The 26,816-nt window shown below is 46.2% G+C and overlaps 2 protein-coding genes across 5 annotated transcripts in view; one reads left to right on the forward strand and one right to left on the reverse strand.

The window, feature by feature from the left end:
• The window catches only part of LOC125987042 (piggyBac transposable element-derived protein 3-like), a 38,440-nt gene extending 31,541 nt beyond the window's left edge, over window positions 1-6,899 (forward strand). For 2 of the 3 annotated variants that reach the window (XM_068648844.1, XM_068648845.1), the window contains exon 2: window positions 1-6,899. This exon is cut by the window's left edge. In XM_068648844.1, the coding sequence (XP_068504945.1) occupies window positions 3,961-4,923 (963 nt within the window). In that variant the 5' untranslated portion in view covers window positions 1-3,960 and the 3' untranslated portion in view covers window positions 4,924-6,899. The other variant, XM_068648843.1, reaches the window with a different exon arrangement.
• Window positions 6,900-7,011: 112 nt separating this feature from the next.
• rbm24a (RNA binding motif protein 24a) lies at window positions 7,012-26,695 on the reverse strand. Of its 2 annotated transcripts, XM_049751062.2 has the most exons (17): window positions 25,911-26,005; window positions 25,104-25,502; window positions 24,248-24,371; window positions 24,056-24,110; window positions 20,173-20,288; window positions 18,143-18,250; window positions 17,860-17,960; window positions 17,326-17,403; window positions 15,416-15,559; window positions 15,177-15,262; window positions 14,831-14,936; window positions 14,545-14,710; window positions 14,314-14,474; window positions 14,119-14,242; window positions 13,909-13,991; window positions 7,422-7,565; window positions 7,012-7,341 (listed from the first exon to the last, which is right to left on the reverse strand). In XM_049751062.2, exons 2-17 carry the CDS (start codon window positions 25,269-25,271, stop codon window positions 7,258-7,260), a joined length of 1,848 nt encoding a protein of 615 aa, XP_049607019.1. In that variant the 5' UTR covers window positions 25,272-25,502; window positions 25,911-26,005; the 3' UTR covers window positions 7,012-7,257. The 2 variants fall into 2 exon arrangements, with proteins under 2 accessions (XP_049607019.1, XP_049607021.1); XM_049751064.1 differs by lacking the exons at window positions 7,012-7,341; window positions 7,422-7,565; window positions 13,909-13,991; ... (8 more) ...; window positions 18,143-18,250; window positions 20,173-20,288 and adding an exon at window positions 20,939-22,336 and having other exon boundaries at window positions 25,911-26,695.
• Window positions 26,696-26,816: the final 121 nt, after the last annotated feature.

Here is a 26,816-nt window from a genome sequence, read left to right on the forward strand (position 1 = left end):
TTAGAGGCACTTCCGGTCTATTTAGGTCACTTCCGGTCTAGCTGAGGTCACTTCCGGTTTATTTGGGGTCACTTCCGGTTTAAAAAGGTCACTTCCGGTTTGATTTGGGGTCACTTCCGGTTTGATTTGGGGTCACTTCCGGTTTACCTGAGGTCACTTCCGGTTCATTTGGGGTCAATTCCGGTTTGATTTGGGGCACTTCCAGTTCATTCCGGGTTCATTGGGGCACTTCAGGGTCAATCCAAGATGGCCGCCACTCTGGAAGTGGGGGTCAAGGGTTGAATTGTGGAAGTGGGGGTGAAGGGGGTGAATATGGTAAGCATAAGGTGAACAAAGTGAATAAAGTTGGAATGGGTTGAATCGGTTGAAAAATGTAGAAATTAGAAGGGAAAAACTAAATTTTGGGAAAATTTGGTGTGAATTTCAAAATTGAAAATTTGCAAATTTTGCTAAGTGGGAAGGTGTGGAATAGGTAGGCAAAAGATGAACAGTTGAAAGTTGGAACGAGTTGAATCGGTGGAAAAATGTAGAAACTAGAAGTGAAAAACTAAATTTTGTGAAATTTTGCAAAATTTTGTGCAAATTTTAAAAGTGAAAACGTGAAATTTTTGAATTTGGCAAGTTTGGGAATGTCCCCAATGTGATTTGAATGTGTTGAAATAAGTGAATTTCAAACTGGAACAACAAAAATGTGAAATGTTGAATCTGCCATTAAGAATGAATGGGGAAAAAAATGCCACAAAATCGTGAATTTTGTGAAAACGGAAAATTTTTCGAACAAAAAAAATGTAAGCAGCCGTGTCATGAATATTTGGAATAAGTGAAAAGTGGAACGGAGTGAATCGGTTGAAGTATGTGGAAGGAGTTAAGCGTCAAAAAAGTGAGCGGAATAAGTAGAATAATAATAATAAAGGACAGCAATAACAATAGTGTGAAGGTCTTCACCTTCACACTAATAAAGGACAGCAATAACAATAGTGTGAAGGTCTTCACCTTCACACTAATAATAAAGGACAGCAATAACAATAGTGTGAAGGTCTTCACCTTCACACTAATAATAATAAAGGACAGCAATAACAATAGTGTGAAGGTCTTCACCTTCACACTAATAATAATAATAATAATAATAATAAAGGACAGCAATAACAATAGTGTGAAGGTCTTCACCTTCACACTAATAATAATAATAATAAAGGACAGCAATAACAATAGTGTGAAGGTCTTCACCTTCACACTAATAATAAAGGACAGCAATAACAATAGTGTGAAGGTCTTCACCTTCACACTAATAATAAAGGACAGCAATAACAATAGTGTGAAGGTCTTCACCAGCTCAGTGGCCTAGTAGTAGAGTGTCCGCCCTGAGACTGGAAGGTTGTGGGTTCAAACCCCGGCCGGGTCATACCAAAGACTATAAAAATGGGACCCATTGCCTCCCTGCTTGGCACTCAGCATTAAGGGTTGGAATTGGGGGGTTAGATCACCAAATGATTCCCGAGCGCGGCACCGCTGCTGCTCACTGCTCCCCTCTCCCCCAGGGGATGGATTAAAATCACATGGGGATGGGTTAAATGCAGAGGACAAATTTCACCACACCCAGATGTGTGTGTGACGATGATCATTGGGACTTTAACTTGGGACTTTTTAACTAGAATTTGCAATTCCTGAAGAAATTGCGTGTGAAGGTGAAGAGGTTGAATAAATACTTGGGGAATGCTGCAGAATGATGTTGAAAAGAGTTGAATCGGTTGAAAAATGTAGAAATTTCAAGGGAAAAAGGAAATTTGGGAAAATTGGGTGTGAATTTCAAAATTGAAAATTTGGAATTTTGGGTAAGTGGGAAGTTGTGGAATAGGTAGGAAAATGATGAACAGTTGAAAGGTGGAATGGGTTGAATAAGTTGAAAAATGTAGAAATTAGAGTAGAAAAACAAAACTGTAGAGAATGTTTGGTAAGTGGGAAGTTGTGGAATAGGAAGGCAAAAGATGAACAGTTGAAAGTTGGTACGAGTTGAATCTGTTAAAAAATGTAGAAGTTAGAGCAAATCTTGAATCTAATAGAGAATGAATGGGAATTAAAAGAAAAAAAAATTGCGCCAAAATTTTTTGAAATTTGGAACATAAGGAAAAATAACGGCCAGCCGACACAGGTTATGCCGACATTGATGTTTTAATTTTATATTTGTTGGCTTGTAGTTGGTGTTATTGTACCGAATGTGTTTGTGTTTGAAAAAAGGTTGGGAAAAAAAACATTATGCCGACATTTGTTATTTAAGGGGACACCAACTCATAACAACGTAAAACACATATTGTCATATAAAGCAGTAAACCAATTGTCTCATTTTTATGTTTTAATTGGCGAATGTAAAAACAAGGAATAAATGTTTATTAAAATAATAATAATAATCAGGCAAATGAAAAAAAAGCACTGAAAAGTAGCTTGGGTCTGGGGGCCGCATGCCCCACAAGGGGGTCCGAAAGCCCCCCATTGGGGGGGCTTGTGCCCCCCCCCCTTGCCACAGGAGGCCAGGGGCCACAGCCCCCCCCCCCAATGGGGGCCGCAGTGGGCCAGGGGCCACAGGCCCTCATTGAGGGCTGCAGGGGCCACAGGCCCCTATTGGGGGCCACAGGGCCCCATTGGGGGTCGCAGGGGGCCAGGCGCAACATCCCGGAGGGGGCTCAGTGGGAAAAGCTCCCTGGAAACTTCTGGATTTTAGCAGTATAGCAACCCCAAAACCATTAATTTCATCGCTCAATTTCAACAGTTTTGTTAAAAAAATATTCCTGCTTGGTGGGCTACCAAGGTGAATATAATACAGTCAAGCCTCGGTTTTCGACCATAATCCGTTCCAGAAGGCGGTTCCAGAAGCGAATCGGTCGAATTCAGAATCTATTTTTCCCATTACAAATAATGGATTTTTTTTATCCGTTCCAAGACTTTTTTAAGCATTTTTTCATTTGCGCATTTTTGTCCGATCGTACAACTGCAGCGCACCGCCGAACGTGCAACCGTAGCGCGTCGCCAACCGCGCAACTGTACCGCGCTGGTTGCATTATTGTGACAGAGCCGTCGCTGAAATTTAGAAAATATTTTTAAACTCATGATGTACTTTCCCAAATTCAAGTGGACCTAAGTGCGCTGGGAGCTTAACACCCGTTTCTGCCCATAGTCTATATATAGACGCTCCAATTTCCATAACATCTGGCGCCCTCAAATGACGACCAACATTCGTGCCGGTTATATCCGGTTATAACCAGTCTTTCACCTGTCGAAAACGGAATCGCCGCCATCTGCCCAGTGTATGAGTCAGTCGCGCTAGATGATCAAAGCCGGACAGTTGCGATTCACGATGGAACATGATCAAAGGTAAGCTCCGGGAAATTATGATAGACTCGACATAGGGCCGTGAAACTTTTAGGGAACAACTGTCACGGTCTGGGGGCGCATGGAGCAGGACGACCAAGTGCAGCTTGGACCAGGGTTTATTGGCGGAACTCAAAATACAGACTCGGTAAACTGACATGACTTAAACAATAACTTGACTGACTGACCGGGACGTGGAACAAGAAAACAGCAGGACATGACGGCACCAAGACAGGACGACAACACCGAACGACAGCAACCAAAACCAAAACCAACCAATACCAAAACCAATGATCCGACAGGGAGAGAGGGGCAGACAGGACTTTTATACACGACAGGTAACGAGAGGCAGGTGGGAACAATCACACTGATCATGGGCACACAGGAGGGGAGGGGCGAGCACACAGACAGAAACCAAGACAACAGACACATAGTGGAGCAGTTGGGGACGAGACGTGACAACAACTATCATATAATGGTTATTGACTGATGTGATTGTTGTGATGATTCGCCCTGACGTATTTCCTCCATGTATTATTTTATGCAAAACATCTATATATAGACTATGGGCGTCTACGCGTACAAAATCGGTGCTGGATGAGCACAGATGAAGATCTCCAGTGCGCCCTCGTTGCTGGGGCCATATCACGCAACAGGTTCGAGGAGATCATCCGCTACATTCACTGCGCCGACAACGCGCACCTGAACCTCAGCGACCGGATGACAAAGCTGCGTCCCATGATGGACATCCTCAACGCTCGGTTCGGGGAGGCGTATCCAATGGACTGCAATGTTGATCTGGACGAGGCAATGATCGAATATTTTGGAAGACACGGATGCAAGCAAGCAATCCGAAACAAGCCGGTGCGGTTCGGCTTCAAGGCCTGGTGCCTGAACAGCGGGACCAGCGGCTTCCTGCTCCGCTTTGACATCTACCAGGGGGCGAGTGGAGATGCCTCTGAAGTGGAACGCAAGTTCGGCAAGGGCGGTGGCACGCTCCTTCGACTTCTGGACGACCTCCCCGATGCTGTGCGTGCACTTCCACTACGCGTCTACATCGACAACTATTTCACCGGCCTCCCGCTAGTTGCAGAGCTGCGCAGGCGGGGCTACGCTTGCACGGGGACGATCCGAGAAAACCGCATCCCGCGCTCCTGCCCGATCACAGATCAGAAAGCTATGAAGAACAAGCCGCGTGGTGCCGTGTCTGTCGTGTACGACACGGCAAACAAGATTGCGCTCACTCGGTGGAAGGATAACGCCGTGGTCACCATCGCCTCCACCCTCACCGCCGAGCATCATCTGCAGAAGGCGTCACGCTGGTCAGCGAAGGAGAAGAAGAAGATGGCAGTGGACCAGCCATTTGTTGTCCAGCTGTACAACCGCAGCATGGGCGGCATGGACCGCGCCGACCAGAGCATCGGGCTCTACCGCATCAACATGCGTCGGAAGAAGTGGTGGTGGCCGATATTCACCTGGATGCTGGACGCGGCCGTCTTCAACGCATGGGTGCTGCGCCGGCTGGATGAGCATAGCGGGATGTCTTTGCTGGACTTCTGACGCGAGGTGGCCCGAACTCTGCTTGCAGCACCAGGCGTCACTCGAGCTCGGAGAGTGGGCAGACCACGCCTGTGCGCAGTTGCCGATGACTCACGCTTCGACGGCATGGAGCACTGGCCAGAAGTGGCGGAGCAAGGCCGAAAGTGCGCACTGCCGACTTGCAAATCGCGTCCGTCCAGTGCGTGCTCCAAGTGCCGCGTGGCACTGTGCATGAAGTGTTTCCATGGTTACCATCAGCCGGAACAGAATGTGTGAGAAGCACTGATCCGTTTTCTGACCGGAAGTGGCGGCGCAAGGCTGAACAAATCACGGCCATCCACTGCGTTTATGGTACCGCAATCTTTAGTCCACTGCGTTTATTGTACCATGGTTTTGTACCGTTTTCCCAGAAAGTTTTTTGCCAATAAATACGGCTATGAGAGAGAACTTGTGTTCATAGAAACTTCGGCATTTTCTTACGACTGGTCCCCATACCCCATACAGACGGCCGCTGTTGACTGGAGGCGTTGCACATGCATGCCCATTGAAAATTGCGGAAATGGTCCCTTTCATGTTGCAGACAGCTGTTACGTGTAAAACACAACTAACTCTGAACATTGAAATAAATTACATCACGTTACACTTGTAAATCGTCAGAATGCTCCGATTTTTGTGCACGTATCAGCCCATAGTCTATATATAGATGCCGCATATCTCGTGTACGCGATGTCATAAACAAAAAAGCGCGGCGTATTCGTACTTACAGACACCTAAGGACCCAGAAAATATGCACCTTTTTAGAAAAAAAAATTTGGGCAGATCCGGGTTTAGTCCGATCGCGCAACCGCAGCGCGCCGGGCGTTCACTGTTGCATTGCTTTAAGAGCGTCTTTGTGTTCCGAGTTGTAAGATGACGCTGCCCTCGAGCCATGCTCATCTGAAGCAGTTCCTGATCCCGTTCGACTATCCCTACCCCCCTCCATCTAACGCTCCCTGGCGCTGCTGATTGGTCGATCACGAAGATTCACGAGTGAGTGACAGACAGCATAGCCGACCCACGTTATGCCGACATTGATGTTTTAATTTTGTATTTGTTGGCTTGTAGTTGGTGTTATTATACCGAATTTGTTTGTGTTTGAATAAAAGTTTGGGAAAAAAACATTATGCCGATATTTGTTATTAAAGGGGACACCAACTCATATAACGTAAAACATATAAACCAGTTAACCAAATGTCTGATTTTTATGTTTTAATTGTCGAATATAAAACAAGGAATTAAAACACCTGACAAGTTTTAACATAAATGTTTATTAAAATAATAATAATAATATTAAAAGTGAATTTCAAATCAGCAATCTAATGTGCAATTGCAGTAGATATATTGGATACCAATATTTAGGCGTATATATATGCATACACGTTATTTAAAAACTACTATAATTACCCAAAGAGAAGCATAATCTCCCCGTTGTTGAATAACGGCGCATCTCTTCCTGCAATAAAGTTAGCCGTTAGCTTGGAGAAAACGAGCATGAAAGAAGCGGTGTTTTAGTGAGTGGTGATTTCTTTCCTTGGCAAATCGTAACTCTACATTCTGGCTTACATAGTTCACGGCAGGGGACAACACGTTCACTGACTGATCCGTTGATGCACGGGAAAGCAGTTCACCCATTGCCTCGTTCGCGAACGGGAAGTCGAGAAAGTTAGGATTCTTTCCCTCACTGATCCGTTCTCGCGATGAACCGGAAATGCAAATCACTCACTGATTCGTTCACTCAAAGATTCGTTCGTCGGTGAACGGGAAATGCAATTCACGACTCGTTCGTGAACGGGAAGTTACGTCATTTCTTCTTCGTTTTGTTTTACGGCGAGGTGGCACCATCTTCAAAGTGCATTACTGACACCTACTGGTTGAAGTCATATGAACTGAAAAAAGAACGAATCACTTCAGGAAATGATTCGTTCACTGAAAAGAGTCGTTCATTTGAACGAATCGTTCACTCAGGAGCCAACACTATTGGGGACCACTACACTAGGCATGTAAAGAGTGCTTTGATAGATTCAGTGATTTCGAAAACTGTAAAAAAAAAAAAAAAATTCAACACAAATGTAGCAGTGTTCTGGACTAAGAAAAAAAAAAGCATATTTATTAGTACAATTTCCAACAATATTAAATACATTTTGCGGCAAGGCTATTTTTTTGATTTAGCATGGCCTCAAGAATTCAGTAGGACTTAAAACAAATTTTGTGTGGTATTCAATTGTGGGGTTGAACACAGACGAGTGATAAAATACATGAAGGTGGGGGGGGACATCCAAGAGGCTAAATGTTAGCATTTACTATGCTAACCTTCAATCAAGCGGCCATCTCACTGGGTTCTGTCACCAGTTTGGATCCGTCCCAGACGGTCTTGAACTGCTCGGGAAGCGGCAGCTCTTTCTGAAAAAGCAAAAGGATCGAAGCAAACGGCTGAGCCACTTGCCCTCTGGATGAACGCGCAGATGCAGACAGACACTCACGTAGTCGTCATCTCCTTGCGGGATGAGGACGTTCATCTCAGAGCTTTTGGCGCTGACCACGTGGCAGTTTAAGGACTGCTGACTCAGGTACAGCTGACATCCTTCCGTTTTATTAATGGAGATCGTGGGCACACTTCCCAACACCTAGTTTGATAGGCAAACACTAACTTACAAACTTTCCTTAGAAATCATGCTGCAACGCTGAGACATTAAAATAGAACAGATGGTAGAGACGAGGATGACAACAGATCGGGGGCACAAGTGGTGGATTTCATTACTACAAAAAAATATATAAACTAGACATGGCAAACGTGGATTACTGGTGACTCCTTCCAAAGAGAAGCGCAACGGCAAATAGGGTGAGTGAAAACCGCACGGTCATACTAACGACATACTAACGAATACTAAAGTCCCACAAGTACCAAACACAAAGTCGCCCGATTGAAACATGGCAAAAACTTGAAGGGATCAAATGTATGTATTAATGAAAATCTCACCAAGCAAAATGCAAACATTGCATGGAGAGCCCGTCAACTGAAAAAACAAGGCACTTGGATCACAAATTGTAAAATCTACATAAAGCCTAATGGATCAACGCCAATTGAGGTATGTGAAGTCCGACAACATCCCAAAACAAAAATGGAAACAAGCTGCAACTGAAGAGAAGGCAGCAGACACACAGACAAGCTAAAACCCTTTGAACTTTTTGAAAACATTTTTGGAAACTATGGGGCCAAAAAAAGACAATGGCACGGCTGAGTCTTTGGAAATGCTCAAAGATCATAAAGGCATAAAATACAAGGCACTTGGATCACAAATTGTCAAATCTACATAAAGCCTAATGGATCAACGCCAATTGAGGTATGTGAAGTCCGACAACATCCCAAAACGAAAATGGAAACAAGCTGCAACTGAAGAGAAGGCAGCAGCTAAAACCTTTTGAACTTTTTGAAAACATTTTTGGAAACTATGGGGCCAAAAAAAGACAATGGCACGGCTGAGTCTTTCGAAATGCTCAAAGATCATATGTAGAAAACTGTGGACACTCTAAATTAAATGGAAACTCGATTGATTGGATTAGGAACCAAGATGAAAGAACTTAAATTTCTCAAAGCTGAGAATGCCAAGAAAGATCAGATGATAAAAATGTTCACAAACAGAATGGAAGATATCGACCAACAATATAAAATGAATGATGTGATCATCTCTGGACTCAAGATCTCACCTAGACATCAAAATGGTGGTGACGAGGTAGAAAATCGACCCGTGGAAACAGGGAAAGAATCTAAGAGGATCCAATGTCTACTCTACATCAACGAAAATCTCACCAAACAAAATGGCAACATTGCATGGCGAGCTCGCCAACTGAAAAAGCAAGGAAAAATGCGAAGCACTTGGATGACAAATTGTAAAATCTTCATAAAGTCGAATGAATCATCCCAAACACCAAACCAATGCTGATCAAATCGATATTTTTAGACATTGGTCAAACTTTTCACAACTGTAGGAGGAACAAACCGAAATCTATATATAAACATTGTTTTTGACACAATACTGATTATGTCAATGGTGATTGAAAACGTATGTGAATCTGTACATGGCACACACATGCAACAGAGGTTCCATTTTGAAACTGAGACAAAATAACCTTGGGCGCAGAGGACTGTTGATATTTGAACACTTTTGTAATATGGCTACAATACAGGCTGGTGTCTGTGCTGCTGATTGTCACGTTTCGTCCCTGGTTGTTTTATTATGTGCATATTGTCATAGTTTCTGTCCGTATGCCTGTGTGCTCGCCCCTCCCCTCCTGTTTGCCCATGATCAGTGTGATCATTCTCACCTGCCTCTCGTTACCTGTCGCGTATTTAAGTCCTGTCTGCGTGTCACTACCTTGTCAGATTATTTCTTGTCTCTCGTTGTTCCTGTCTATCTGTTTTTCCCTCGTTTTTTTTCTGTTTGCCATACCTGTCGGTCAGTCGGTCATGTTATTAGTTTCCCAGTTCCTGTCTGTTTCCCTTCATGCTCCATTCCAATTCCCTTTTCCCTAAATAAACCCTGGTCCAAGCTGCATTTGGTCGCCCTGCTCCATTCCAATCCGTGACACTGATGTAACACATGTAACACAAATGTTATTATGAAACTCTTCAAATACATAAACGATATTGTGGAATGTTGAAAAATACATAAATGAGAGGGAGTTGCAGTCTTGAGGGCACTTCAGGCACTTCCCTGACCGTATCATAAGCTATGGAATTCCTAAGATGGGTCAGTGAGCTTGACCAGACTATCTCCACTCGACGTTGACCCTCATATGGTTGCACCTGCAAAATGAGCTGAATGGGACAAAGTTCAGCCTTGGAAAGCAACCTGAGGGCTGAGAGCAGAGAGGCCAGATGATGGCAATGCTCCGTCTTGAGATGTCTGAACTCAATAAGAAAATGGTCAAGCGACAAGAGGCCAGCTGCAAGATCGGTCCGTGCAAGTGCCACCTGTCGGTGGGGACGATGCCCGGGGTGCCTTTGGGGTTGTGACGCTAGCCTTCTCAAAATTGATTAAACATTCACTGCTGTATTCAAATCAAACTGTTAAAACATATTACTGTTGTATCCAATCAACTGTTAAAACATGTTAGAAAAAAATCAACTGTAATTACTGTATTCAAAACAATTACCGTAATTTTCGGACTATAAGTCGCGTTTTTTTTTTTTTTTCATAGTTTGGGTGGGGGGGCGACTTGTGTGAATTTTTTCACAAATTTTCAAAATTCAAAAATCCGTGATGTAGTGAAACCGCGATAAACGAACCGCGATGTAGCAAGGGATTACTGTCATTTGACCTGCAAGTGACGTCAGCAGCGCGGCGGTTGTTTACATAAGGACAAAGGATTCTATCACGGGATGACGAAGATGACGAAGAGCCCCACGTTTGAAGGATTTAATGATTTTGAGTGACACAAGGTTTAAAAAACGTATTTATGTTATAGTTATTTGATATAGTTTAGCAACTTGTATATGTTTTTATCGTTACAGTTCAGCAGTTGTTGGCTCGTTGAACTCTTATTTTGTTAAATAAAGAGCCGTTTACCAAACCCACGTGTTTCCTGGTACTTTGTTAACGCTACAATACAGTTGTATACTAGATCTGTGCGGCGCGCACGCGGCGTTGTTGCCATAAAGGACGAGGAATTTGATCGATGGATTTAATAATTAGGAGTGACACAGATGGTTTGATAATATTGTTGTTATATGATAGTTATTTGAAATATACTTTATATATCGTTATATGGGTCTGTGGAATAATTAGAAATGCAACTTACGAGTCCGACGTCAGTGGCGCATATGTGGCGCATACGCGGCATTGTTTACATAAAGGACGATCAATGGATTTAATGAATTGGAGTGACACAGATGGTTTGATAAACGTGTTATTTATGTAATACTTATTTGAATAACTCTGAATGTTACTCAGGCCCGTTCTCAGCTCCTCGTTTGTGTCACGTCTCGTCCCCAACTGCTCCATTATGTGTCTGTTGTCTTGGTTTCTGTCTGTGTGCTCGCCCCTCCCCTCCTGTGTGCCCATGATCAGTGTGATTGTTCCCACCTGCCTCTCGTTACCTGTCGTGTATAAAAGTCCTGTCTGCCCCTCTCTCCCTGTCGGATCATTGGTATTGGTTTTGGTTTTGGTCATTGGTTTTGGTATTGGTTGCTGCTGGTATTGGTTTTGGTTGTGGTTGTTGTCGTCCTGTCTTGGTGCCGTCATGTCCTGCTGTCTTCTTGTTCCACGTCCCGGTCAGTCAGTCAAGTTATTGTTTAAGTCATGTCAGTTTACCGAGTCTGTATTTTGAGTTGCTTCAATAAACCCTGGTCCAAGCTGCACTTGGTCGTCCTGCTCCATGCTCCACAACCGCTCCTGACAGAATGATCCGACCATCACAACGACCAGCGCTTGGACCCCCCTCCACCACCAGCTCCCGCTGCGACGCCCGATCGTCGTCCGAGCTTGTTCCAGCGCCATGGGCTTGCAGCTGCCATCGGATCTTGGTCCAGCGACGCCGGACTCACGGCCGCCATCGGAGTTCCTCCCAGCACCATCGCCTCTGCGACCGTCGTCGGACTTCGCTGCCGCGACGCCGGACGCGCGGCCGCTATCGGAGTGCCCCCCCCCGGCGTCATCAGACTCACGGCCGCCATTGGAATTCCCCCCCGGCGCCATCAGCTCTGCGACCGTCGTCGGACTTCGCTGCCGCGACGCCGGACCCGCGGCCGCTATCGGAGTGCCCCCTCCGGCGTCATCAGACTCACGGCCGCCATCGGGCTCCACCCCAGCGTCGCAGGACCCGCGAACGTCGCCGGACATCCAAGCCAGCTGCGTCGGACCCGCGATCGTCCCTGGCTCCGCTCCCTCTGCTGCGGCGCATGATGGCTCTTGCCGCCGCGCACAGCCCCGCCTTCCGAATGCCGCCGATCACGGTACGGACTTTGTGAGTGGCCGCCGATCACGGTACAGACTTCCGGAGTCGCCGCCAATTGCCGTACGGACTTCCTGAGTTGCCGCCGATTGCGGCACTGACTTTTGTATGCCGCTGATTGCGGTTCTGTTTCTCCGAGTCGCCGCAGAGTGCGGTTGTGTTTCCCCGAGTTTCCGCAGAGTGCGGATCTGTCCCCGCAGTCGCCGCCCGAGTGCGGTTCTGTCCCCGAAGTCGCCGCCCGAGTGCGGCTCTGTCCCCTAGGTCACCGCTAGAGTGCGGCTCTGTCCCCTAGGTCGCCGCCAGAGTGCGGTTCTGTCCCCTAGGTCGTCGCCCGAGTGCGGTTCGGTTCCCCAAGTCGCCGCCCGAGTGCGGTGCGGTTCGGTTCCCCAAGTCGCCGCCTGAGTGCGATGCGGTTCGGTTCCCCAAGTCGCCGCCCGAGTGCGGTGCGGTTCGATTCCCCAAGTTGCCTCCCGAGTGCAGTGCGGTTCGGTTCCCCAAGTCGCCGCCCGAGTGCGGTGCGGTTCGGTTCCCCAAGCCGCCGCCCGGGTGCGGTTCGGTTCCCCAGGTCGCCGCCCGAGTGCGGTGCGGTTCGGTTCCCCAGGTCGCCGCCCGAGTGCGGTGCGGTTCGGTTCCCCAAGTCGCCGCCCGAGTGCGGTGCGGTTCGGTTCCCCAAGTCGCCGCCCGAGTGCGGTGCGGTTCGGTTCCCCAAGTCGCCGCCCGAGTGCGGTGCGGTTCGGTTCCCCAAGTCGCCGCCCGAGTGCGGTGCGGTTCGGTTCCCCAAGTCGCCGCCCGAGTGCGGTGCGGTTCGGTTCCCCAAGTCGCCGCCCGAGTGCGGTGCGGTTCGGTTCCCCAAGTCGCCGCCCGAGTGCGGTGCGGTTCGGTTCCCCTAGTTTTTTTTTTTGGGACGTCGGGAGACGTCCCTTGTGGGGGGGGTTCTGTCACGTCTCGTCCCCAACTGCTCCATTATGTGTCTGTTGTCTTGGTTTCTGTCTGTGTGCTCGCCCCTCCCCTCCTGTGTGCCCATGATCAGTGTGATTGTTCCCACCTGCCTCTCGTTACCTGTCGTGTATAAAAGTCCTGTCTGCCCCTCTCTCCCTGTCGGATCATTGGTATTGGTTTTGGTTTTGGTCATTGGTTTTGGTATTGGTTGCTGCTGGTATTGGTTTTGGTTGTGGTTGTTGTCGTCCTGTCTTGGTGCCGTCATGTCCTGCTGTCTTCTTGTTCCACGTCCCGGTCAGTCAGTCAAGTTATTGTTTAAGTCATGTCAGTTTACCGAGTCTGTATTTTGAGTTGCTTCAATAAACCCTGGTCCAAGCTGCACTTGGTCGTCCTGCTCCATGCTCCACAACCGCTCCTGACAGATTGTGTATATGTCACGTTAGCATACCGTATCGTTTAGCCTGTTGTTGCTGGTTCATGTCTGTTCTTGGTGTTGGATTTTGACAAATAAATTTGCCCCAAAAGTGCGACTTATACTCCGGTGCGACTTATATATGGTTTTTTTTCACTTTGTGCATTTTATGGCTGGTGCGACTTATACCCCGGTGCGATTTATAGTCCGAAAATTACGGTAATCCAAATTGTTATTCAAATGGTATTGCTGTATTCAAATCATGTTATACTGGTCAAATTTCAGTTTTTCTTTGTTTTCAACTTTTATTCAGACTTACAGTTTTTTTTTTTTTGCTATTCCTGTATTCAAGTCATGCTGAACTGGTCAAATCTATGTTTTTCTTTTGTTACTTTTCTCTTCATGGTATATGGTGGTATATCGCTTGCACTGCAGTAATTTAGATTGTGTGTCTGGTTGTGAAACGTTGGTTGTAATCGGGACGGGGCTAGATAAGCAAAATTGCTTCCTCACATTTCCCTTTTCGACAAGTCACGTCAAACAAATGAATCTGTAATAAATGTGTTCTTTATGTACTTGCCGAAATAAACAAACCAAACCAAATGTTAAGCATTGTTTCAAATCCAAATTTAAAAGGCAAACCTTGCTTGGAACCAGCGTCTCACCTGTAACTGAACGGCCTTGGAATTGATGATCTCCACGATTCCGACCACGTTGTCAAACACTAGACCAAGCTTCTTGCAGTTATCTGAACACAAATGCCCGTCATTTCAAACATATTGAACGTCCAACCGAAATACAAGCTAACTACACGGAGGCAGCGATTTGTTAGCATACCACAAGAGGACAATTTGGAGAATTTTCTCGGATTTTACCTACGATGATGGAGTTCAACTTCCCTTTGACGTGCAGGGTGGCATCACTGCAGGCAAAGACGTAGACCACCTGCCGCAGCTCAGTCTCCTTGATCATCAGGTCATGTTTGTGCTCAAAGTTCTCCTGCCGGGGGAGCCCATCTACTTTCAGTAAAGCCCCATGAGACTGGTCGAATGAGTCCCAGCTCCACCTACCACCCTCCATTTCTTCCCGTCCAGCTTAAGCAGTGGAGGTTTCTTCTGGGGTGCCGCCGGTGGGGACGTCATCTCGGGTTTGGCTTTTGCGCTCTGCCCCTCCTGTGAACGCCAGCACGGGTTCTTGTGGGTCTTCTGGTGCTCCGAAACATGCTTCAGACCTACGAGATAGTTTTACAAAGAGAGTGAAGGCCTGAAAGTGACTTTGTAGACCACAGGTGGGTAGCGCACCTTTTATTATGTCCAAGCCCTGGTCGAGGTGGGTGAATAGGGCGCAGTGTCTGGCGCGACCGGGGCTCCGGGAGTCTTCGGCCATGGGTGCAGATGCAGGTGGAGGCGGTGCTGGGGGGCAGGCAGCACTGGAGTTTTCGTACAGGGAGGCCGGGGCAATGGGACCCTACAGCAAAGAGATGATTGGTGCAATATGGTCATGCCCACCAGAGAGCAGTGCTGCACAAGGATTTTACTTGATTTCATTTTCATTTATATTTTGGCTCCTAATCATTCCAGTGCCGACCGTCTTGCTCCAGAGCAGTCCGGCGGTGTGGTGGCGGTTGATAAACGACTGCATCTCGGTCCAGATGGACAAGTACGAGCGCACCCATTCCACGTGACGTCTGTCGCTGACAAAATGTGGTTGGTCATTTCCTTTCAAGTTATCAACGACACCGATGCGATGCAGTGCTTTAATAAAATTAATTCAATCCCGTGATATGGACTAACAACTACGTTATTTTAATTTATGACAATAATCACCAAAGGTGTGATGCAGAGGTTAACAGGAAACAAATGCAAATTTAGTCAAATCTAATCTAAAATGTATCTGAGGCTTGTGTTGTAAAACCAAACGCAAGTGCCTTTACGTTTCCTTGTATTCTTTGAGCACCCTGTTGGTGTAGAAGGTGGCGGCGTCGTTCATCTCCTTCACATATGGACCGGGCTTTTGGTTCTGAAGAGAGTCCAGAAAAGATTATGAACATAGAAGGCATCTGCCAATACACGCATAGCTGCTAGCGGTTCAACTGATCAGTCGATGAGTCCACTCGAGTGGTTCAAATTTGAACTCGACAAATCACCAAGCATTTGAAGGCCCAAAGCGTACCATGGCCACCCATCCGAGGGCAGGGATGCTCTCGCTAACGGCCGACAGGTGGTTGAAGAGCTGACTGCCTCGGTTGCGCTCCCGGAAGCTCTGGATCTTCTGGATGTGCTCCGAGATGGGCTTCAGCAGGTTGCAGAGCTCCGTCTGAGAACACAGGACAGTGCTGTATTCAATTCAAATTACGCACATTTCGTCAAAATGTATCACAGCGTTATTAATGCTATTTTTAGCTGGCGTGATACAATGGTAATGGTCGCACAGAGCTGCAAACGCTCTCACGATGACTCGCCATCATGCGGCTCCTGGTGGATTGCAGACTTCTGCCAAGAACAAGCTCAACTTTTAAGCAAGATGGCGGCGCGTGCACACGCAGCGGCCACTCTCTGTCCCGTTCGGTGTTTTGTGAGTGTTTACTGAGTGTTTGTCCGGCAGTTTTGTGTATGTTCGTCTCGTGTGATACGTCGTGCTACTAGTGCGGCGGGCATGTTCTGCTCAACATCGGCGGAAGTGGGTTTTATGGCGTTCTGGACTTTGGTGCGGAGAGATTAAGGGCGCTCGGACTGCTTCGTCATGGAGCGACGCCGGACTGGCCTGCTCTTCCTCCCCCGGTTGGACTGCGTCGTGAGCTCGGACTGCTCCGTCCTGGAGCATTGTTGGGATGCGTCGGCAGCGGGTCTGCGAGGCAGCGGGAGAGGGGCCAGCGCGGAGACATCGGGCCAGGCTTGCGGCCACCCCACCTCGCCCAGCCGTGCCTTCCATTCTACTGGCGTACGTTCGTTCGCGGGACGACAAGATGGGTTGCGTTCGCCTGATAAGATCCACGAACCGGACAGTGCGTGCCTGCTGTGTGCTCGTGTTCACAGTGGCCTGGTTGACTGTCATCTTTCCGGACTCTGCTGTGCATCGGGAGCGGCTAGCGTGCTATCACTCTTATTGTTCATCTTCTTGTTTTATTTTTCCTGTGTTGTTTACTTGTATGTGCGTTGTGAACTCTGTCTTGTTACCCTGGGATAGTGAGAAACGTAATTTCGATCGCTTTGTGTGTCTTGACATGCGGAGCTATTGACAATAAAGGAGACTTTGACTTTGACTTTGAACTTGACAGAATGTATTCAGGAAAATTAAAGACATTTTTCAAAATCTGGACTTGCTATGAATTTCATGCTGGCATTGTCGTGAACGTAAACTATTCATTTGTCTTCACTCCTCTCCTCCTCCTCTTGGTCCTTCCTTTGCTGGAACATTCCAGGAGATCCCCGTGGCCTTGTAAGGCAGAGCTGGCGTCGCGCTGTTTACACTTCACCTTCCACAGATTAAGAGGTGAAGAAGCCCCGCCAGCTCACTTTGTCGGCTCACATTTTGAACACGGCAACAAAATTTCATGTTGCTAAGTGAAACTGCTTTTGGATGCTGATGTTTGATTTCCGACGGCCCAAATGACATCTTGAGCCACTAAGTCCACTCCTCTTGCTAAATTCGGGGGATTTCTGTGTTCTTCTACAACCAACTCATCCGTTCACATCTTTGAGGCACCGTGAGGTGACAGAGGAGTTAAAAGGTCTCACCCCCCCCCCCCCCCCCCCCCACACACACAGACACACACACTGACAACAGACCTCAAATATAGAACATGCCCATAAAAAGTCTGAAAGCTGCTGCTCGTTTGGAAGGTTTGAGCATGTGTGTGTGCGTGTATGCCTATCTAGTGTATGTCCAATTGGTGAAGTTTTAAAGAACAATTAACAAATCATTCAATCTCGCTAGTGTATAGCCTTGAAAGCCTTCTAAAGCGAACATCATAATGTCCCATGATGCTTTGCCAGCGCTACAACCCGATGAAAACATGCCAGTTGTCATTTGAGTGGTTATTATGGAAGTGTCATAATATTTGGTCGACCTCACGCTCGTACCTGTGCGGGCTCCTGGTGGTCGGCCGCCATTTTGAGGAAGGTCTTCTGCGTCTGCAGGGCGTCGTTGACCATCTCTGCCTGGAGAGAAAAAAGTGTGATTGACTAGCTTGTGTGTGTGAATGTGTGTGTGTGTGTGTTTGTGTGTGTGTGTGTGTGTGTGCGTGTGTGTGTGTGTGTGTGGCGGGGGGGACCCACCATGGAGGCTTTGCCCTTAAAAGGAGCCACCCAAACCTAAAGTGAGTCGCACGTTGTTATTTTTCATGTGTAATATTAAGTCGCCCAATTTGCGCCTGTCCAAGGACATGGCGGAGATACGCCGGCCGTATAACACGCTGGCCATGAGGGAATGTGGCAGTTTGGATTAATGAATGCACGCAAATTCAAGGTTGGTCCAAGGCAACGGCTACAGTCAATTTTAAATAACTACTAGCAAATCAAAGATAAACGGATGTGTCTGTGTGCAGGTGAACAGTTTATCATTACTCGTCCTGTCAGAGAAAGGAATTAGAGAGAATGCGTACAAAGCAGACTCACGTGTTTCTCCACATCACTCCCGATGGTCCTGCTGATGTTCATGTAGTTCGTCAGCGGACATTTCAGAAGAACGTCAAAAGTGTCCGCGGACGCGGTGGAAGCTGGTTGCGCGCACACACACAGACACACACACCAACAGAGAAAAAAGATCATCATTCAATTGAATCAAATAACAGCAAACAAAAGTATGGCATGAAAAAGTGAAATACAACTGAACTGAATGGAAGGATTCTTTTGCTTACCACTAGAGGGAGCCCTTTGAGACTCTAAAGAGCCGTCTTACCTCCATTGATGCCGTTGACACAGTCGCTGTTGGACAAACTTGCGGATGCCGACAGCAGCTCCAGTCGAGTCACGGCTTGCTCCAGACGATCCATCAAATCTTCCATGACTGGATGGAAGAATGCAGTAGGATTTCAGACAAAATGGAAAGCCCTGATGAGCGCGAAATGAAAACTGTTTCTAAATATCATTGAATCACATCTGCAACCGGACGCTGATTGGCCCTTACATTCTAAAGCAAGGGTGTCCAAACTTTTTGCAAGGAGGGCCAGATTTGATAAAGTGAAGGGGCCCGGGGGCCAATAGTTTTTTTGGACATTTTTTAACTACAAAAATGTCATGCAAATACACACCGTTATAAAACAAATTTCATTGTCCCAATTGTCTTTATTTTTTAAACAACAAAATAACCAAATATAAGCCACTCAGGCAGATGTGAACAACTCTAAAAACACAAATTCTGCCTTTCATTCATATCTGAAGAGTCAGGTAACATTGAACAAACTGTATGAAATACCTTAAATTTACATGAGTTTAAAATTATTTTTGCCTCATGAACATTTAAAACAGGAGTTATAAGTAATGCAAAGTTGTCTGTTATTAAAACTTAAAACAAGTTAATTTTGCTGTCATTTACAATATCTTTCAGAAATAATAGTTTGTGTCACATCTACAGGTTCATAACATCAACAGGATTAACATGGCCACTTCGTAATATTTAATATTAAGTTACATTTACTTTTGATTTACTTTTGACTCACAGCCTCGCGTGAAGAATCGCTGTTGTGATGCCAGTCAGTTTGGAGCTGCTTCACTTGATCAACTCGGTCACTCCCTGTTAGCTTGTTGTATGTGTTAGCATGTTTAGTCTGATAGTGTCTCTTTAGGTTGAAATCCTTAAACAAGGCTTGATTTTCAGTGAAGAATTATTTTAATTCCCATTTCTCTTGAAAGCGACGGCCCTCAATGTCAACTTTCCTCGTTTTCTTTGCAGTCGCCATGGCAGAAATGAGCAGAGAGGGGTGGTGCTGTCACCTTTTGGTAATAGGAGGAATTACAGTTTCAAGTTTCATGATTTTTTTTTATTCAGTTTGACAGTGCAGGCGGGCCATAAATAATACAGTAGAAGACCGAAGCTGGGGGCCGTATGAAATATGACTGGGGGCCGAATTTAGCCCGCGGGCCGGATTTTGGACATGATGTTCTAAAGCTAGCAAGTAAAATCACAAAAATAATACTTGACTCCCTGCGTCAAATTGCCGGGGGCCCCGGCAAGGGCGTTTATCTGTCGCAAAAGCAACTTCAGCAAGTGACTGTGAGCTAACAGTCGCGTGCTAATCTGCCCGCTATGAACCAACGTGAACGTTCGCATTCGTGTCAGGAATAAAAGCGTCCGCTCATGCGACAACAATGCCAAGCCGGAGGAACTCCTCGTTGACTTGACGCCATCTTGAACAAGCGCTGTCCTGCCTGTCGTTTCCATAGCAACCAGGAGCGGGAAGCGGACAGGTGCGGCGTACGTCACAGCCGACGCCGCTCGACAGCTGAGGAAGAACACGTGTTGCTCTGCTATCTGATCTTTTGTGAGGCTAAATTCAGCTCGCTGGAGCTTCGGCCCACTGCTAATTGAAAATTTGTTATAATGGTGCGTTCATTGCAGGAACCACAATATTTGGTACACCTGTTTCGTCACCACTAATCAATACAATTATGACCTGTTCAAGCATTATTAAGATAAAAACAAAAGTAATCAAACAAAAGTAGTCTCTTTTGGCAAAACAGACCTTGTTTTTTTTTTTTTCAAGGAACTTTCGAAAATGTTACTCACAAGCCATCCCAACAACTCAAGGTGCAACTATGCTGGGGCCAAAAAGAGGTAATGATATTAGGAAAAGCCTGTTCTGTCTACAAAGTGCACGCCCCCCCCCCCCCCCCCCCCCACACACACACACACAAACCCGCGCACACACGCACACACCATAGCACACGTGCGCCAACGCAACGTTTTTTTTTACATGAACTGTACTGTACCTCCTCCTGTGCTGTTCTTGTTCCGAGTGCTGCTTGCCTGCTTGCCTTGCCGTCCGTCTGGGATGTCCTGGTTCAGCTGAGCAGAACCTTTCAGATCACACACTAACACACGCACGCTAAAAATAACCGACAGAGAGAGAGAGAGAGAGGCACACATGTGACCACCATTCTTCTTCTGTTGCGTTGTTATTTGAAGATCGAAAGCTTTTTAAGTCAACTTCATGTTATGTCTCACGGGTTTATACCTTATCACTCAAGTTTAGAAACTCTTTTAGGCGGCGTTAACTTGCCAATAAAGGGTCGAAACATTTGTAAAACACGTTATGATGAAAATTCAACACACGAAAGCCGTAATATATATTTTTAAAATCATGCATTGATAACAAGCAGCTGGTAAAAAAAAAAACATTTTCAGATAAATAATAGATGGAAGGAGCAATGGTCAGATACAGTAGTTTGCCTTCTTTTGAATGACGTCACCCCGACAGCTTCACCAATGCGTGAGCACACGTGAAACAAACACGCTCATCTTCTTCTACCTTAACACGATGACTATGACTTATTGATTCGTGCTGCATCATTGATAGTCGGCGTCCCGCGTCCTCATCGGCCAGGCGTGAAGGTGACCATGACGCTAAGCTGACAATGGGGCATGTGGGGAAAAACAGAATTTTTTTTTTTTTTTTAATATAGAACATTTTATTCCAATTTTGGAGTTTTGGTAATAACACTTTACATACTTATTCATCCAGTGACAATGAAAAGCTTCCTTCAAATGTTTATTAAAACTTTTCGCTCTCGTTTCCCTTGTAAGAAATAGTTCAAGTATAAAAACTCCCAACATTGTCAGATGAATATGAACCAAAAATAAAAATGAAATTGTAATAAAGCACAGCTACGACGACTTTACATTCTTAAGGATAAAGCAGCAGTTTGCTTTTTTGTTTTTTTGTTTTACGCATGCATTTAAATAAAGTTTCTCCATTAATAAAAACACCTAACCAATATTAAGCTAAAAAATAAAAGTAGAGTGCAGTGTATCTTGAACAGCTACTAAATCTTTTTTTGGGTTGAGTACGTTAATATATAATATATAATAATTCAGAAAAAAAAAACCTATATATATATATATATATATATATATGTGTGTGTGTGTGTGTATGTATGTATGCCTTGAGATGAGTACACAGTAATAATATTAATACAGTACCGCCACTACTACTCTCCAAAAACAAAAATAAAATAGAAAATAAATATTTTAAATAGCAGAAGTCTCTTTGTATTAAATAGCAGTCGAAAGGCACACTGAGGCAGGAGGTTGCCATGTAAATTTTTGCTAACACTGGAGGGGTTGTTGGGGATGGTGGGTGGCCCTGTAAACTCACCCCCTCCTCAAAAAAAAGAAAAAAAAGAAACAGGGCCCAGCCGTGGATTAAAATGTGTCAGCTAAACAAATGAGCAACAAGTGATGCGTTCCTTGTCAAGGGATGGGGGGGTGCTTTGCATCGGCCAAGAGGGGTGCTTTAAGGTCCTAACAAGAGGTCACGCTGAAAACAGCTTAATTTTTTCCCTGATTATACAAAAAAAGAAAAACCCTCAGTGTGTATGACAACAATAAATATACAAAATCAGCCCTAGGACAGCGATAGGACTTGAAGGCTTAAGTAACAGGGATTAGTTCCTGTGGTTTGTCTCCAGAAAGTAGCTACTAGAAAATGATCATCATCATGTTTGTACTGCGACTTTTTTCTTGTTTTTGGTTGAAGCACAGCATGTCAACGCCACTTCCTTCTGCTGCTATTGCATGCGGTCTGCTTGCAGCGGCTGATGCTGATACTGGCCGAAGGCAACTGCGGTGGCAGCCGCGGCCGCTGAACCCGGAGCGGAGGCGCCGGCAGCCGCAAGAGGCTGCTGGACTGCGTAGCCGTACCCGGCGGCAGTCACGTAGCCAGCGGCGGCAGGCGAGGCGGCGTAGGGATACTGGTCGTATGCGGCGGTTGCCGCCGCGCTAACGGCCGAGTACTGAGCATAGGCCGCTCCTGTGTAGTCGATGTACGGGGAGGTGGCGGGTGCCGGCACAGCGGCGGCGGCGGTGGGCTGCACGTGCGGGATCACCACGCTGGGCTGCACGAAGGCCTGAGGGTACACGTAGTGCGTCGGGATGCTGCGGGACAAAACCAGACGGTTGGCTTACTAGCTCGATGGCTATTACAAGTGCGTTGATATCAAAAATGTAGCCACAGAAGAACGCCACTGCTGACATCGACTGCCTGGTCTTTTTCTTCTACTCAAATGCTGTGCTGACCTCAAAATCAAAGCAGAGCAACAGTGGGCCCCTTTAGGGGTCTGTCAATCATTGCAGGTGGTTAGAAACTTGCTTTTCAGACACAAACCCTTTGAGAAAGTCTTTGGTAGCATAACATATTGGAAAATGTACTTCAATCGCCACGAGCCTAACGCAGACATTTTGCATGATCTCTGTGTGAAGGAGGAGGTGTGGGTCGGGGTGGGAAAGGGGGGCGCCTGGGTTTTAGGGTCGGCTTACAGTGGCGGTGTCCAGGTCTGGGACGCAGGCGATGAGCCCCGGCACAGCATTGTGAAAATGTCAGCGCCACTTTGACAGCTGGACAGTTTTCAAAAAGAGCTTGCGTGGGCAGGGGGCTCGGCAGGGGGATGTTTTGATTAAATCAACAACTCTGAACAATGAGCGCATTCTGGCCTCCAGGACGTAGCCTCATCCCAGCCCATCCAAGGCCTACGGAGTTCTCCTTATTGACTTCAAAGCCAGGGTGAGCTTACGCTGCTTTTAAATTGGATTCAATTCGAAGCAGAGTGTTCAAGGCCCTTTCATGCTTTACCAGCTTTTACTCTAACACCGCCTTCTGAGCCACTTCCGGTGCAAACATGCAGAAAACCGCTGGCTCAAGTTTGTACCCCCATTCTGTGTCAGTGCCCAAACAAATGACTCAGTAATTAGTTCACTTTTTAGCCTGGGGGGGGCACAGCTAGAAAAGGAGAAGGTAAGACTCCTCAGAACCGCATGCCGGCCATTGTGTGACAAACTTTGAGCAGCGCTGATGCAACTCAGCAGGACGACGTGAGGGCACGCCACGCAACTCACGTTTTCCCCTTACAGTACTCAAGCAGCAACATTGTAATTTAAAAAAAAGGGTGTTGTTGCTTCATTTTGCAAGTGTACATAATCGAGTGTCCATTGCTTTTTTGTTTGGATTGCTTGAACCACAGAGACCCTTACACACACACACACACACATGCACACACGCACAAATACACACGCACGCAGCACCCCCCCCCCCCCCACACGCACATGCATACGCGCACACACACACACACACACACACACACACACACACACACACACACACACACACACACACACACACACACACACACACACACAGAGCTTCATGAGACTGCAGTGTCAGCATTCGGGCTTTGTGCCGCCACAATGGGTGCGCTTGTTTTCGTTAACACCAAGCGCTCCATGTGACCAAAAAGCTCCATCCATCCATTGGAGAGAAGATGAATAAGAGAGTGGGTGAGCGAGCAAGAGAAAGAGATTTGTTTGCAACTTTTGTGCACACATGCACACAAAATCACACACAATAATAATGCCGAAAAACACGAGAGGGAGGGGTAATCCGCTAGTAACAACAGGAAGATGCTATAATGGTATGCAAAGGGTGCATGGCTCAGGCTTTTGTTGTCAAAAAGAGATGAAACCACACAGAAAAGAGCCCACAAACTCCATCTGGCCAACATTTGCCTTTTGTGGCGCCAGAGAAGCACCCGAGTTGGAAGCTCATCCAACATACCAAATCGCAAAATCGTATCAAAAGAATATACGCCAGTCGGGACTTACCCATAGGGCCTTTGGATGAAGGCAGGGTGAATTTGGGGGACTCCAAAGGAAAAACCTGCAAAGTTCAAACAGACCATCACAAGGTGTCGGGAAAAAAAAAAACTAGAATGATTACTTGCAGGTAAGATTGGTTGATCAGATTTATGGTGCACATCTAAAGAGATGAAATGACATAAAAGCATTGCTTCCCACCCTGCTGCATCACTCGAGGCTTGGCCCCCAGGTAGGCCAGGTTGACGTTGGCCTTCCTGCCGTCAATGATGGGGTTGGGGTCCTTGCAGGCCCGGTCGGCGGCCGAGCGCTCCGACATGGTAACCTGGTTTTGGGAGGAAAGCAAGCGCACGTCAGTTGCTGTTTACGAGTGGCCGAGCTTCGCCGGCTCTGAAGGTTGTCTGGGGAGACAGTGCCGAGCATAGAAAAGCGGCCTTGCTGGCTATTTTGGAACCAGACGTGTTGAGTTGAGGACTAATGGCGAGGGAACTTGCCAGAAATTCCCGGGAACGCCTCCTAAACAATGCACAGGGAGCAGACCGAGCTCATCTATGGAAGTCATGTTGTCCTTGTTGAGATCGACTTGAGCATCAACATGCATTTTGCACTCTTGTGCTACAATTAGCATGTGCTAGCATCAATGCATACCATTTCAATTCACTTTACCAGAAGACTTGAATTCATTGAATATTTTATAATATCCTGGATCTCAAAGTTTTATGATACGTTTCCCCTGATTTATTTTCTAGAAATATAAAAAAATATTGTTGAGGCATTATTTTCATTGAATATTTTATAATGTCATGTCATTTATCACGTGATCTTCAAAGTTTACCATTTAAAATATTTGGGGGGACGTTTTAATCAAGAAAAAAATGCCAACAAACTTACAGATAATGTTGACCTGTACAGTTATTATTAAAACCTTTTGAGATGAGACTTTAGAGGTACTTGATGATCATCTCCTAAACCCACCAGCGAGAATCTCAGATGTGAACCTGCCGCGTTTCTGCAGTCGTCATCGAGTCTTGTGATTAATTGGAGTTACTGTACTCACAAAGCCATAGCCCCGAGACTTGCCGGTCTGCCTGTCAGTGATGACCACAGCCTCCTCGATCTCGCCAAACACCTCAAAGTACTTCCTGAGACTGGAGTCGGTGGTGTGGTAGGGCAAGCCTCCGACGAAGATCTTAGTGTAGGTGGTGTCCTTTTGCGTGGTGTGCATCGTTATTAAATAAAAACAATTAAAAGGGATGAATGCTCATTTGAAAAAAGGAAAACGTTAGTGCAAAGTATCTTCAGTGTTTGGTTGGAGGAGAGAGGAGTGGAAGGACGAGGAGGATGTTCCAGCCTGGAGGTAGATGGACGCGGTGGTGGTCAGGGGGCTTCTGCATCAGCATGAGGACCACTCGTAGTCGACTTCCTCTCCTTGTTGGTGCCTCGAAGTGAATGCTTTCTAACACACACACACACACACACACACACACACACACACACACACACACACACACACACACACACACACACACACACACACACACACACACACACACGCGCGCGCTCACACACACACACGCGCTCACACACACACACGCGCTCACACACACACACACACACACACACACACACACACACACACACACACACACAGGGGGCACCCCTGTGTTAAAAAAAACAAACAAAAAAAACAAAACAAAACAAAACAGAAAAAAGTGCAGCCCAAACTCCTCCTCTGGGTCGGCCCTCAAACACGCTGAGCAAGCCGATACTGTCGCGAGGTGAGCGATGAAATCAAACATTTCACGTGACATTTAGCTAAACAATATGCTCTGACTTGGTAAATAGTAACAATAAGAAACGTTACCTTGCATTGTTTTTTAATAAATTAACTCAAAAAGGTCCCGCTCCAACTGCACTGTAGTTACCAAAAGACAATAGCACCATCTTGTGTCTAACTTAACTAATGACAGCATCGCTTGACGTGAGACATTAGCAAATCTCGTGAGACTTTGGCCGAGCGATTCACGTTGCAAGGGGAGCGGACTGCAGTACATTGTGTGACGTCACCACAGCCAGGTTGAAAATACCCATCTTTGGCCGCGAGAGAGCGACAGCTAGTCATGTGGAAAGGAGACGAAAGAGGGATGCAAAATGTTCCCTTTGGTCCCAAGAGAAGGAAAGCACAGAACCCAGCCAAGCATTGACTTAAATTAATCACTATTAATAGTCATTCCGCTGATAACAACCACGTGGCTATAGCGTTAAGAGTTGTAATCACGTTTTCGTGGCGGTTGGCACCCGCCAGGGTCGGGCCATGCTCTGTACTGCAGACAAGTTGTCCCAGTGCGTCTCCGAGGCCGCCATCTTGGCCAGGTCAAAACACAGCCGGCAACCTAGTGTCTGCCTAGCTCAAATATTACTTTTGAAATATATTACCAAGTTTATGTTCCATTTTAACTAGATACTTAAAGTACCTTATGTATTACGGATGTTGCACGCTACAATTATTAGACCTAATTGACTGTTTTAAATGCTTCCCCGTTCAATCTCACCTGATCATTTGAGATTACTTTATCAGCAAACTATGCCCAAGCGATCTGATCTCAGTCAAGCATTTGAACTAGGATGAATGGGGCTCTCAAGGACCAGACTTAGAGACCAGTCTAAAAAAATAAAGTAATACAAATAAAAATCAACAAAAGAAATTACTTACATTGTTTGATTCTAAGAAAAAATAGCAACCATCTGTTGCAACCTCTCTGCACTGCAA

This window comes from Syngnathus scovelli, chromosome 19 (genome assembly GCF_024217435.2).
Source record: "Syngnathus scovelli strain Florida chromosome 19, RoL_Ssco_1.2, whole genome shotgun sequence".
Classification (NCBI taxonomy): domain Eukaryota; kingdom Metazoa; phylum Chordata; class Actinopteri; order Syngnathiformes; family Syngnathidae; genus Syngnathus; species Syngnathus scovelli.